Source organism: Lithobates pipiens, unplaced genomic scaffold (assembly GCF_037356315.1).
Source record: "Lithobates pipiens isolate NorthernLeopardFrog02 unplaced genomic scaffold, aLitPip1_a1.2 Scaffold_27, whole genome shotgun sequence".
Lineage (NCBI taxonomy): Eukaryota > Metazoa > Chordata > Amphibia > Anura > Ranidae > Lithobates > Lithobates pipiens.
In genome coordinates this window covers 88070471-88085778 of record NW_027507788.1, presented here as the reverse complement: position 1 = coordinate 88085778, position 15308 = coordinate 88070471, and the positions used below count along the sequence as shown (strand labels likewise).

General features: G+C 42.0%; 1 protein-coding gene across 1 annotated transcript in view; it reads left to right on the top strand.

Annotated features, from left to right (window-relative positions):
- The first annotated feature begins 830 nt into the window (after nt 1-830).
- PRR12 (proline rich 12) overlaps nt 831-15308 on the top strand; it is a 156952-nt gene continuing 142474 nt past the window's right edge. Inside the window, exon 1 of the mRNA XM_077457187.1 lies at nt 831-1342. Coding sequence (XP_077313313.1) covers nt 1257-1342 — 86 coding nt within the window. The 5' untranslated portion in view covers nt 831-1256. The remainder of the gene's footprint in view (nt 1343-15308) is intronic.

Below are 15308 nucleotides of genomic sequence, written 5' to 3'. Positions count from 1 at the left end.
GCAATAAATAAGTGTAGCAAGCCTGCTATACATGTCTATAGCTTGCAATAAAAAAGTGTAGCAAGCCTGAAATACATGTCTATAGCTTGCAATAAATAAGTGTAGCAAGCCTGCTATACATGTCTATAGCTTGCAATAAATAAGTGTAGCAAGCCTGAAATACATGTCTATAGCTTGCAATAAATAAGTGTAGCAAGCCTGCTATACATGTCTATAGCTTGCAATAAAAAAGTGTAGCAAGCCTGAAATACATGTCTATAGCTTGCAATAAATAAGTGTAGCAAGCCTGATATACATGTCTATAGCTTGCAATAAAAAAGTGTAGCAGGCCTGAAATACATGTCTATAGCTTGCAATAAATAAGTGTAGCAAGCCTGATATACATGTCTATAGCTTGCAATACATAAGTGTAGCAGGCCTGATATACATGTCTATAGCTTGCAATACATAAGTGTAGCAGGCCTGCACCTTTGCTCCTTATCTTGCATTCAGTGAATGGAGCAAATGTTGCATTTATTACCTACATTTTGACAGCTTGCATGTAATAAAAGTCTATCTCTTGCAATCAATATAAACAGAAGCTTGCATGCCTTTGCTCCATATGGTCCTGTATTGAGTGAATGGAACAGGCTGCATACTTTGTGTTTATAGGAATGAGTGGTGATGGTGAGTGGCCAGTGTTCGCAGAGATGGCACCTCTGTGGGTTGCTTTTCAGAGTGTCTTCTCCCAGTGAGGTTGTATGTGGTGGCTGAGATGTAGTGTAATTTTAGCCTGTCTCTGCCCCCTTCCTCCTCCTCTTCCTCCTCCTCCTCCCTGGCTCTGCGTGGTGGCAGGAGGGGAGGCTTACCCTCTCTGTCTGCCTTTCTCTCTCTCTCTCCCTCCTGCCTTCCTCCCCTCCCCCTTTGTACAGTTCACTGAAATGTATGCTGGGAAGCTGAAATAGACACATAGAGAGACTGCAAAAATGGCTGCACCATGAGAAAAAAAACAAAACCCGTCTGCCATCCAGAGACACAGGGGCTGCTCACTGAGCCTTCCAGGGGGCTCGCCTGTTCTCCTGCGGGGGCTGCACGGGAGGCGCCCCGAAACAAACACATTATTTGATTCCTCGCTTCTTTATTTGATTGGTGGATCGCACAGAGAGGAGAACAGAGAAAGGAAGCAAAGAGGCAATTCTCAAAGCAGGAGGGCGAAAAAAAAAAAGGAAAGAAAAAAAAAATAATAATAATCAAACAAAAATCCGACAAAGAAATTAATGGATAGGAATTATCCGACGGCTGGATTTGGAGATCCTTTGGGGGCTGGTTCAGGATGGAGTTACGACAGGACGGCCAAAGCAAGGTAGGAGCAATCAAATAAATAATAAGGGGCATCTGGGGGGATTTCGTTGCAATTTAAATCGCACGGTCGGGTTGCTGCTGGTGGTCACATCGGGTCAGCTTTGTGCTTGTCTTTGATATTGCAAACTGCACAGATTTTTTTATTTTTTTTTGGCCCTGGGTCTACCAAAGGCAAAGGGGGGAGGGGGGACCCTACAGCCAAGGGTGCTGCTGGATCAGCTTGTACAAGATTTCTGCTTTTATGACTTTTTCTATTTTTATTAGGGTGCACACTGATTGCACCCCCACCCCCCAGACATTCCAAGTGCAAACAAGAGGCGCCCTCCCGCATCAAATTCCTTGATGGTTGCAAGAGAGAGCGAAGAGGGAGGGGAAAAAAAAAAAAAAGAATGAAGCCAGCCCTGTCTGTAACAGGCCTGCAGTCTGCAGCAGGGAGCACGTTGCAAGCAAAAGGGATTTCCTTCCATTTTGCTTCATTCTTTCTGCTTGCTGGGGAAGAGGAGAGAGGGGGATGGGATAGTAGAAACACACACACACAAAAAAAAAAGGGGGGGGGGGGTTTAAATTATGGAATTAAATAGGGAAAAAAAATAAGAGTGGCCTTAGATGACTACAGCTTGCAGGGGAGAGTGATCCTAATTAGCCCCTATTGTCTGTGGGTAGCTTTGCATTTTTTTTTTTTTTGCAAATGCTGCTAGTGCTTTTATTGATTTAGGATAAGAAAAGAAAAGAAAAGGGGGGGGGGGATTAATTCTCTGACAGTGATGTGGGGGCAGCCATGCATTTTTATTTGTATTTTTTGCTGAATGCAAGGTTTGTTTATTTTTGCATATTCAGTGCAAAGGCCAGGTGTTGAGGGGGGTGGGGTTTAAGTGGTCATGTGCCCCTCCCCCTTCTAAGTTAGTATTAATTGCAGGAAAAGCTCACATGCCCCATGGTTTCCTAACAGACTGCGGAATTGGGTTAGGAGAGGGAAGCTGGCTCCAATGCTCCATCCCTTTTTTTTTTTCTTTTTTGCAAGCTGATCTGCAAAGGGGGGGGGGGAGGAAAGATGGAAGACAGGAGAGAAGAGATTGCAGTGGAGGCAATTAGTATCCTGAGATACAATGGACGCTTGAGCCTGTCTGCTGCTATTTTATTTTAAATAAAATTTAAACGAAAAAAAAAAAAAATATGCACTAGGGGTTAGTCTCAAAAAATCCCTTCTGCATAAGTAGCTGCAAGCTTTATTTTGTATTTTATTTTATTTGATTTATTTTCGGTGAGGCCTAATCTGCATGTGGAACAGTCAAGCGTCAAAGCATAGGGGGCTCCTGAGTCCTGAATATTCTGATTGTCCTGTACAGCTATTTAATGGAGCGGTTACACGTGAAATAGGAAATGACAGCATAAGTAGTGGCGTTAGGGAAAATATATATATATATAATTTTTTTTTTCCCCGGTTCACAAATGGGGAGGATGTCTCGCAGTTGATAATTCAGTAGTATCACACCTCTGGTAATTGGCTGTCTGTGTATGGCAACTGTACAGATCTTGTCAGGGTTTTTTTTTTTTCCCCATAGTTATTACATATTTTTATGAGATTTATCATGACCAAAGATTCTTTTTTATTTGTATTATTTTGTCTTTTTTTTTTGTCCCACTGCTATTGTTGCGCATATATATATATATATATATATATATATATATATATATATATATATATATATATATATATAATATATATAATTTTTTTTTTTTTTTTAATGAGGTTTAGCCTGCCTATACGCTGGCAGACCACGAATGGTTGGTAATTAATTATATATATATATATATTAGTGTGTGTATTTTCTTTAAGTTACACTATTACCCTTTATTTTATTTATTTTCTATTATTATGAGGTTTATCATGCTGACAGACCAAGGATGACTGGTTATTTGTATTTTTTATTTTGTCTTGAACATTATCAAGAACCTGTTTCTAAAATTATATATATATATATATATATATATATAATTATAATTTTTTTTTTTTTATTTGGTATTTCAGTAATCCTTTTACTGCTTTATTATTATTAATTGGTAATAAACAATAACACAATTACTAAGGATTATTTTATTTATTAATATATTATATTTGGGTCACTGTGCTTCACACCTAGTACACATTCGCTTTAATATCTTAATTCAGACTACGGGAAGGGGGAAAAAATCAAAATCAAACTGGATGGTTACCATTATTTAATGCCTTGCGTAAACAGATCGGTAGATCCAGAGATAACAGCTGAAAATACATGTATGTAAATCAAATTTTTCTACTGAAAACGTAAGCCCGGCCTTGCCTCTTCCCACCGTCCGAGCCTTCCTATTGGTCTGAGAGGTTGTTCATCATGTTAAGCAATAAGGATGCTTGGGAGACAGGAGGGGGTGGGGTTAGGCTTTACGTCTACAGGAAAAGCTGAGAATTTCATACAATTCAAGCTTCCTATCAACCAGGATTTTTTTTTTAAGCATTTTTACATCTGCTAAGCATGTTGAAATTCAGTGATCTGATAGCTGGTGTGAAATGAAGACCTATATGCGTAGTGTGTGTTTTTTGAGAATCACGTTTGTATCCTCCCTTTTTATTTATTTTATTTTTTTTGTTTGTGTTTATTTATTTATTTATTTATTTTTTTCCTTTCCTGGAAAAGTTCACAATGGCATGGACAAATGTGTATTTTATTACATTTCTAAATGCATAAGATGGTGTGTTTTGTAATGGTGTCATTTTAAATTTTGCATTTACCTGCGTTTTAAAGGAAATATATTTTTTTCATAGCCAGGGTCTGATTAGAAACTCTAAAAGCAAGTTTGAGTTACCATCTAGATAACGGAAGGCCCGTAGATGTGGTACATTTAATGTAAAATAATGCATGTGGGTGGCAAGAATATGAATGCAATCTATACACTGGGGGGAGAACCTCCTGGGGGAATCTAGGATGGAAAAGGATCTGGAGGTCCTAGTAGATAGGCTCAGGAATGGCATGCAATGCCAAGCTGCTGCAAGCAACGCAAACTGAATATTGGCATGCATTAAAAATGGGATTAACTCCAGAGATAAAACGATAATTCTCCCGCTCTAGAAGACTCTGGTCCGGCCGTACCTAGAGTATGCTGTCCAGTTCTGGGCACCAGTCCTCAGGAAGGATGTACTGGAAATGGAGCGAGTACAAAGGACAACAAAGCTGATAAAGGGTCTGGAGGATATTAGTTATGAGGAAAGGAGAGGAGATGCTTGAGAGGGGATATGATTTCAATTTACCAATAACGTACTGGTGACCCCACAACAGGGATAAAACTTTTTCACAGAATGGAGTTTAACAAGACACGTGGCCGCTCATTAAAATTAGAAGAAAAGAGGTTTAACCTTAAACTACATAGAGGGTTCTTTACTGTAAGAGCGGCAAGGATGTGGAATTCCCTTCCACAGGCGGTGGTCTCAGCTGGGGGGCATTGATAGTTTCAAAAAACTCCATACAGGGATATACAAGGTAATACTAACTTATAATCACACATCGGTTGGACTTGTGTCTTTTTTCAACTCGCCTACTATGTAACACATGTACATGTGGCTAAACTGTGTAAAGGCAGTTTTCTTATAGATCTCAGATAACTTCTCCTGCACTTAAACAACCCCAGCTAACCCCTTCCTGCACTTCATTGTTGATCCTTCAGGCCAGATTCACATTTGTTACACTTTACCGCCAGCTGTTGTAAAGCACAACATTTAATGCCTTCCTTGCTCTTTAAGTGGCACCACAGCACACTGATATGAACAGTCTCTGTGCTGTGGCGCAAGAAATGCTGCATTATAATCCATGTTAGAATGTGGGCAGCCTAATTAAAATGAATTGTCTGCCTTTCTACAGCACAAGATAATTCCCAACACATCAGTATGAGCCCTCCATTTTATGCTGACCTCACTGACTTACTAATGAAGGTCAACGGGCAGGATGTAGAGTTGTGATTTGCAGAATTGTGTGTGTTTTTTTTTTTGGAAGATAATTAGTGATGAACCAGTTAAGTCGCAGGGTGTAGACTGAGTTGAAAATAGTATGGATCTTCAGATTTATGGCTATGAGTACACTTTTTGGAGTTGGGTGGAGTCAAAATATAGAAAGAGGAAGTTGGAGTCCAATCCGGGGAACAGGTAGATAGCAGAGGAAGCAAGGGTGTGATTTTATGTGATAGTCTTTCGAATCCATCGAATGGGCTTCTGTCAGACTTGACTCAATATGAAGGCACAGATGTGGCATTGACTGAGTGCAGTTTGTCTGGGTATACATAGAATATGTACTACTTGTCCATGGTTTGGGCTGTGTGTTCCGTTGGTGTACAGTCTCCTCCTTTTTGGGAGGCTTGTTGGGTGATGTTGAATAGAGGCCTGTGGTGTTGAGATGCCTAGGTGCTCTGGGTAACATTCCTGAAAGACACTTTGCTAAGCATGGATGTGCCATTGGGCCCTTTGGCTGAGTGCAACTTTGGGGGTATGAAGGTTGCCATTGTTGGTTGGCCTCTCCTTTTCAAAAGAGTTGGTTTCTTGACTATCATGCTGAGCCAAGCTCTGACTTGCAGGATTTTGAGGATTATTTCTCTGAAAGAATAGAAGCCAGAGACAGTCAGACAATTGCCATTTTCAGAAGAAGGTCCACAATGGCAGCCTCTGCATTTCTCTGATTCCTTTAATACCCATGTGTACAGAACTTTATGGATTGGTGCAGTGGACTTTTTTTCAACTATTCATGCTCTTGTGCTGTGAGCTGGTCTTGTTGCATAGGAGCAGCAGCAAAAGGCTACCTTACATAAGCAGCGCCAGTGGTAGTGACTGCCAGTGCTGCTTACACGTGTCACACTACCTCTGAATTGACATAGACTTGCTAGGTCAGGAGAGCCGACCCTGCAAGTTTATTAAGCACTCTGCAGCGATGGGAAGATTAGCTACACTAAGAGTGGTTGGAGCGTATGTGCATATATGACAACAGCCTAATGTCAATGGGGAACCCAAGAGTAGCCTTTATTAAACTATACACAATTAAGGCTCTTTTTATACTGATCAGTTTTGGATGTGCTTTTTGGGGTATGCGTTTTGAAAAGTCTCATGCTGCATCATGGGAAGGCATCAAAAGCTAATTTGTGTTAAAGCCTGGTTCGCACCTATGCATTTTTTTGTGCGTTTTCATCTTTGCAACGCACTACAGTCCATTTAACATGGTTTAATATGGGTCGCGTTCACATTTGTGCATTTTATGGAAAAGGCCAGTGACAACCCCCCTTCAGTAGGTTGGGTTTTTGATTGCATAGACTGCAATGGATCAAAAACATGTAATGAAAAACGCTAAATGCACCTGGAATATAGGTGTGAACCAGGCCTAAAGCGCCTTAAGATATACAGTGTGTGTGTGTAATATAAATATATTATTAAAAAAAACATTTCAGATTCAATCTCAAATAAGCTAAATGTGCCACTAGCTACTTAGAGTGAGGGTCTACCTTTTTCATTCAGTTTGTAAATTTGTTAACTCTTCTAACTCTGAATAAAGCCTTGCTATGTATGACCAGAACAAGCCTCACTTAGATAAAGATGAACTTCAGTCCCGCAATGTTTTTGTTCCACCACTCCTCTCCTGTGCCACTATGTTTAAATTTTTCATTCCTGCACAGATGTGCTGAAGGCCTTTGTCAGGTCTTTGGGGCCCAGAGGAGACCTGCCACACATCTACCCATAAATGGGGTATTCCAAGGCATGTAAACGCACCCCTGGTATCTGGGACATTAATACCTGCAGTGTCTGTGTGCATGTACATGAAACCTCTGTGTGCACAGATGTGCCGCATGAACCTTTCTAAAATTTTAGGAAAGATTCAATTGTGGAATATAGAGGAGGGAAGAACTAGGAGTTATAAAATCAGTTCTAATGGTTGAAGGTCCACTATTGTCTTTCCAAGGTCACACACTTCCATAGCATTTCAATAATCGAGAACTCCCACAGATTAAAGGTAAAAAAACATGAATTGCACAATATAAAAACTCCAATGTAGCTGCAGCCCAAGGCTTCAGCGAGGCTGAAAAGTGTGTTTGTTAAAATCCAACCAAATGCTGCACACAAGAGACAACCTTATGAGTCATTATTATATGACGACGGTTGCGAATGCTTGTACAACTGAGCTGCTGTTCAGGAAACCCAACAAACTGTGACCTTACACGTACTGCGTGGAGATCTGTGAAATATACATTTATTATATTTACTAAGTATAGGAAACCTTTCACAGAGTTGAGGCATTACCTGTATATGCCAGTTAGATTCCCTAAAATCTGGTAAATCTAGTTATGATGCACAACATCTTCCATCTTTGCTTTTCTATTTGAACGTACTAGTAGAAGTACGTTGTGAAGTAGTGAAGTACTAGCATGTGATGATGTCTGCAATGAAATGAGGGTTGCCATCTCTTCCTGGACATGTGCAGTAAAGCAGCACAAAAGAATTTGGTGGGAAAGTGGAGAGGCATTGCCATGAATTATCTCGGGAGTGGACAAAAAGTAATTTGGATTTCAGGAGCCAGCTTGTCCAATCCAGGGGCCAGCAGTTTTTTTGTAAGAGCCCGCTCTACTGATGACCACTTGAAAACCCCCCTGAAAAGATGGGTGCCAGGGGTGTTGGCTGGCTGGCCACTGGAATTTGTCCAGCTTATCTGGTCAATATTACCTCAGTATTACTCAACGATGGTCATCTTGCTTGTTATAGTGGCCTAAAGTCTGACCCTTCCCGACATTACTAAAAGGCCACACATTATATCCAGTGCATTTAATGCTACAGAAAGCAGCATGAGTGGCAGAAATGCTACAAGAGATACCCAGAGACTGCGGATATACTGTGGATCGCTATAGGAGTTGTCAGAGACTGGGTCAGAGTGAACACACAAGCCTGCTTTAAATTACTGGTGCCACATTCAATATTTCCCTTGGTAAGTTTCCCTATAAAAGATCAGAGGGGCAAACAACAATAACAATTAACTACTACAAGACAGTGTAAAGAATATTTTTACCTGTTCGAATAAGTGCCAAAAATCTCTACCCACCTGGGCCAAAGGGCTACATGTTGGGCACCAGGGGTCTAGGTGATACAATAAGAACCCCGATCGCTTTATTCGCCTCTCTGAATAAAAAACCATGTTGCAAGAGCCTAATTGATTCTGTGTCACAGAGGCATGCCAGTGATGTTTTCCAAAACGGCCCCTCCTTCCTTCCTTCTTTCTAGCTGTCTACTCTATGTATTGCCAATCAGATGCCATTGTCATTCTTACTCCTTCCTGTAAGGGCTGTCTTTGGTGTTCCTTTGTACAGTAGTTGCTTGTCTACCACTTCTGCCTCATTCACACATAGTCTGATTAAAGGTCCTGAGAGGCGTCCTCCAGAAGAAGCATCCAATGGTGTAGATCAGTGATGGCGAACCTTGGCACCCCAGATGTTTTGGAACTACATTTCCCATGATGCTCCACTACCCTGCAGAGTGCATGAGCATCATGGGAAATGTAGTTCCAAAACATCTGGGGTGCCAAGGTTCACCATCACTGGTGTAGATTGACCCAGACTTGTGTACACCATGTAAAATGATGGCCGTAAGCCGTCCGAAAGTTATGGCATGGCTGGTCAAACTGCGAATGTGATGTGTGGGCCAAAGTAGTCTAATTTTTCATTACTAAGTAGATGAATCATGGGCGCAGTGCTACCTGAAGAACATGAGTCTTGGATGCTTTTCTGCCCCACTAATGCATTGCAAACATACTATATTGAACCTTTTATGTTGGCCATATAGATCAGGGTTTCTCAACTAGGGTTCCTCCAGAGGTTACAAAGTGTTCCTTGAGCAATTTCTGCCTCTCAGATAAGTACCCACTGACACTATTGATCTTTTTAGCCATCGGTAAGGGGGTAATTCTTCCTAATAACCACAAGTGTATGGAGCATTCTTCTCAATAATCATCACACTAATGTTTTATGAGTTCCTTGAGACCCAAAAGTTATTTCAAGGGTTCCTCTGTGTTGAAAAGGTTGAGAATCTGATATAGCTATACTATAGGCCAAAAAGACACAATGGGGCAGTGGAAAAATTATCAGATTTTTAGATGGGTTACAATGCTACTGCATACACCAGAAATAAATTGGAAACGGTAGTAGGGAATATAAACCTTTTAATGATGAACATTCAGGATTTTACGCTAGGTTCACACCTATGCATTTTTGTGGGCCGGGTTTGCACAGGTAAATGAATGGGCTGCCGTGCCTACGTTTTCGCTAGAAGAAAGGTACCTGCACCTTTTCAAAAATGCAGCTGCAGAGAAATCGCATGGTCTTTTTGACCATACGTTTTCCTGTGGGTCCCACACATACACTGTCATTTTAAATGCCTGAGGATGCGTGTTTTTCGCAGAGCAGTACATTTTCACTGCAGGCAGTTGTGGGTCCTGCGATCACTGTGATATTCGCAACCACACGCAGGAGTGTGAACCTAGCCTGTGTTCGTTTTTTTTTTTTTTGTAAATGCGCCAAAGCATATGTCAATATGCTCATAGTGTGCACTTCGTGTTGAATCATCTAGAATTCTGATGGTAGGCTATTCTACTGTGGAGTAGAGGTGAGCTTGGACGTCCTCCAAACTCATCTCAAACCCGACTTCTGAACTCCTACTTTTTTTGCACTTGCTAGAGTTGTGGATTGGGTCATTGCGTGGCCTGCAGATCACAGAAGCTGTGGGGCAAGGACTGGCCCAACCCTAGAAAAATGGAGTAGAAAAAAGGGGGAGTTTGGGTTTTTACTCTAAAGACGTCCATCAGGTTTGTAGTAGATGACCTACCTAGCTTTAGCATGAATTTTGGTTTGAGACCTGCCAGACTGGGGTGACTGGTCCCTTGACACCTATGGAGTGGTTTTGTTTTCCTCTCTATCTGCCCATCCTAGCCTGAAGGACAGGAGGGTAGATGGGAAGGCAAGCCAATGAGGTACTGGAAATTCTACATGAACTTGTATGTTGCTGATCCTGCCTTCATGTTCACCCCTCTCCATGGACCTGTCATCCGCCTGCTCAGCGGTGACCAGTGGAGAGTCTCCCCCCCCCCCCTGCCGAGCAAGCAGATTCAGCTTACTGGAGAACTTCAGCCAAAAATAGCAAGACAAAAATAAATAGCCCATGTGTGTTGCAATATACATTTTCAGTCCAGAGACTTCCCACGCAGTACTTCTTGTCACTAGATGTCTAATGGCCAACAATATTTAATCCATTTCCTCTGAGACCACTTCGAACAGGACCCTCCCTAGCCTGTGACTGGACAGTGAAAGAATAATCCGCAAATTGATGAGCTCACCACTCTGTCCACCTCTCTGCTCTCTCCTCCCTTCAGCATGGTTCTTGTCAGCACATGAAATGGTTGGTTCCTTGTACTACTTCGTCTCCCATTCCAGGTTTGCTGTACAGAGACTGAAGGTGCTGATTTAGCTACTTACACAGTTATAATTAAAAAATACATTGAGGGCCAGTTCTTACCAGAATGCTATGCAAGTCCTGTACCATGCACATTTCCCATAATGTGTTCAAAATGCACTGCCTCTGCTGCGGGTGCCAGTATATTGTTAACAGGACCCCAAATGTAGATCACAAACGGAGTACGTTTGCCTGCACCAGATCACATGATATCGCAGTACCACATGATTGGTGCAGTGGCATTTTAGAAAAATAGTGCATGTAGTATTTTTTGTGCAATTTCCAGCCCATTCAAATGATTCACTGAATCGCACGGGAATGCGGACCGTCTTCCTGTGTGATTGAGTTATGAACCCACCCTCAATGCTGTATTAATGATTAGGAACACATTTTATTTGTGTCTTTTTATATATGCCTAAAGTGTGTCAAGCCTTTCAGGGGAGAGGGAGGGTGTAGATACTTGTCTAATAATATTTGTTCTCACTTCCGGCAAAAGATCGCTGCAGGATCCGCAACGATCTACGCCATATCTGGCCCCTCCTCCATCCCCCCGCTGTCTTCTGGGAGACATACAGGTCAAAGAAAGCAGGAGGGACCACTCAGAATGCGCAGTCGTGCAAGGCTTCACTTCCTGAATCCCTAGCAATGCCGGCGCCTCCACCCGGAGCTGAGGGATGGGTCGGCTTCGGGTGAGGACATTGTGGGCACACTGGACAGGTAAGTGTCCTTATTTTAAAAGTCAGCAGTTGCAGTATTTGTAGCTGCTGACTTTTAAATTTTTTTTTTTTTAAGCTGGAACTCCGCTTTGAGGTATAGTTATGTATCCCAATCCTAATAGCTTTACCATGTTAATGTTATTTTTAATCTGCAACTTTGTAATAAAATAATACCTGGTGACTCTTATTCAAATACTTCCTGTTATAGGGTGACAGCACTATGTCGATGTCTCCCAGTTACTCTCATATGTTGTTAAATAGACTTGCAGTAGAGACATCAAGTGTCCGTTTTATGAAACCGTGGTCCACTGTTGTCACCATCAGGAACCCTGGCCTGAGAAGTGCCATGCAGCCATTGCTTCCTGTAGATAGGAAATGGCTATAAAGATGCAACAAAGAATTTAAATCAAACGGCAATTACCGTATTTATTGGAGTATAACACGCACATGTATTTTAAAAAGGAAGTTTCAGGAATTTTTTTATTTTTATTTTTTAAATAAGGATCTTTGAAGCAAAATAAGGGTCAGTGCCCATCTGCAGCCTTACCTTTGCCATCAATGTGGCCTGATCAATGCCCATCTGCAGCCTCAAGTGCCATCGATGCAGCCTCATCAGTCCAGATCAATGCAGCAGCCTCGCCATTGCTATCAGTGCAGCCTGATCAATGCCCATCTGCAGCCTAGAGGGGACAGGGAGGGGGCGGGATGAGCGCAAACAGATTACATACAGCGAGAATCTCCTATGATAGATAGAACAGTGGTCCAATGGCGGCCCAGGAGACGGGACATCCTATTACAGAGGCCGCCAAGTAAACAGGAGATTCTCACAGTATTTAATCTGATGGCGCTCATTCCGCCCCCCTCCCTGTCCCCTTCGAGGCAGCTAAAATTGAAGTATTGGTGTATAACACGCACACGCTATTTGCAACTGATTTTCATGGTGAAAAGGTGCGCGTTATACGCCAATAAATACAGTATGATTGATACACAATGCACAGAGCAACTGTTACTGTTAGGGCAACTGTCCTTAATTTGGGGTTTGGATCTACTTTAACGCTGGTTTTATATGTGAAAGTGTGTAAAGGCTCATTTACACTAATCTGTTAAGCTGTTTTGATTTGCAGTGAAACATCAAAAACCGTTGTTTTCTATGTGCCCCGTTAATACCCTACAGGGGAGCTGCATAAAAATGCGGCATGTCTGCATTTTTATGCAATGCACATAAACACAATGCTCCTATCATAATAATAATAATAAAAAAAGTTCAAATTTTGACCCTTGATGTAACCTGTACAGAAAAAAAAAAAATGTCCAATACACAGTAAAATGCAACAGAGCACATTAAGAAACCAATGTCAATGGGCATGTGATTTCTTGCATTTTTATAGGTGGTGTGGGGTGAATGGTTCCTCATATATTTTGGCTTCTTAGAGGACCCTACAGTCCAGGCTCGCACACCAGTGTATGTGTCTTGGCTGCACCTACTAGTGACGCTTATGACACGCACTATGTATAATGTGACCTTGTCTTCCTGACAATGTCAGGTTCCTGGGGAGGGCTGACAAAGCTGGTTACAGAGGCGAGGAAACCATACTTTTGGCTGTATGTGGTCATGTGCTTTAGTGCTCATGGAAAGGAAGGCTTGTGGTTGTTATTTTTTCGTTATTATAATACGTAAAATCTGTTTATTCAACCTGAGGTTTGTATACAGGCAATCTGAGCAGCTATTTTTTTTTGCCTGAAACATTTAAAAAGGAGTGCCTAAAAACACATTTTTTAAAGTTGATTCCCCGGTTTCATTTATTTAAACCCCCAACAACAAAATTGGTCTGTATATGTAGTAAAGCATGCTCAATGTGCAACCTAAGGGGTTAATCCTCCGCATTGTGTAAAAAGGCTGTTTGATCCTGCCTTCTCTGATCCTCCCCTTCCACAGTCCCCAAACCACCTCTTGATAGAAGGCCAGATAGAGCCTTGAAGGCCCTCTGCACATGCTCAGTTTGGTGTGTATTGCTTTTTTTTTTTCTTGGGAGAGTGCATGTGATCAGCACAGGGCCAATCAGCATTGTCCAGACCGAGGGTCAGGGGTCCTGCAGCCTCATAGGACAATCAAGGGAGAATTAAAACTCCTCCTACAAGCTTTAACCAGACACTAATAAAAATCACAAGACTGCTGTAACTGCTGACGAGAAAAGGCATTTAGCAGTTTATATTTACTAAAACTATTGCATTCCCCTGTTCTGCATAGTGTGAGAGACAAAATATAGTGAATGCAGGGTCCTGGGTTTAGTAACCCTTTTAAATAGTTTGTTTGGAGCAAGCTGGTCCAAACAAACTATTTACTTCACTTAAAGTTGAAGGGGCTGGAGGCGCAGTATGAACTGTATGTGGCCTCAACTAAATACAGTATACAATGCTGTGTTCCACCAGCCTTTCATCCTGCTCCCGAATCAAAATTGAGTTGTTCATTCATGGGAAGCTTTGTATTCTATGAATATAAAGCTTCCTCTGATTGGCTGAGGCAGAGATGGTGACACCATCTGCCTGCCTCTCTGCCTCAGCCAATCGGAGCAAGCTTTGTATTCATTTATGGAATACAAAGCTTCCGTGAATGGCTGAGCAGTGCTTAGTCCAACTCTATTTTGTTCTGGGAGTGGGACAGGAAGTTCTTATCACAGTGCCAGAACACAGAACTGTATATTTTAGGTAACTGAGGCTACCAACAGTTAATACAACAAACGCAGCCTGTTGGTGCACTAAAAAGTTCATTTGGGCCAGCTTGTCACAATGGTCGAAAAACTATCATCTGTTTGACCTCATTAACTACAAGAAAAACAAATGATCTGAAATTCTACTAGTGTATGGCCAGCTTGAAAACTGAAGTTTTGTTATGGCAATTTTGGTCTAGCTTGGACCAATGTACTGTAAGTATGTATGGCACATACCTATGTATGGCACATACCTACAGGATACCTGTGGAAGCTGAAACTCGCTGTGCTGAGCAGGTGACCTTCAGTGTCAGTAAGTGCAAGGGCAGCCGCTCGACAAGGGTCCTGAAAGCTAGTGATGATCAGAGTAGTATTGGATTCCATAGGTATGGAACATACATACTTACAATGGTTACATTTTCAGAGCTTGAGCAATAATATCTAATGTTATCTAGGAGAACTGATCTTTGTAGGGTGAATGTCAATGTGACCTAATTGCAGTGAGGGCAGCCAACTTGATCTTTACCAATACTCTTGCCTTGGTGGTCAGTGTAAGTGGGAAATGGGTTCTCCATTGCTCAAGAAACCCCTAGCAACCTCAGAAGGAACCCTGGTTGGGATGGACTGATTACGGCTAGGGCCACATTACGGCATACTTTTGGAAAAGTGTTTTTTGGAGGATGGTTATGCTAGGCCTTCCATGCAATCAGGAGGCAATCCTGCCGCTTCCTGACTGCTTTCTTTTTCTTTCCTGAACGGCAACTTTGAATTGGAAAAACGCGCCAAGACGACAAGCCAAGCATTTGACTCTCGGTTCTTGCGTGATCCTATTGACTTGAATGGGTGAGTTCGGCAAGTGGTGCCACCTCAACAAGCTTTGTATTCAGCAGCGCAGAGAAGGATATGTACAACCCCCACTGGCTCTATGTTGCGTTTTAGGTCAGTGATTGGGGGGCTGTAAAACCACTGTTGGTTGGCATGAGGGCCACACTGTGCCTGTGGGGTAAGTTGGTGCTGTCAGAGAAAAGGAGAGGGGGCAATAAAGAG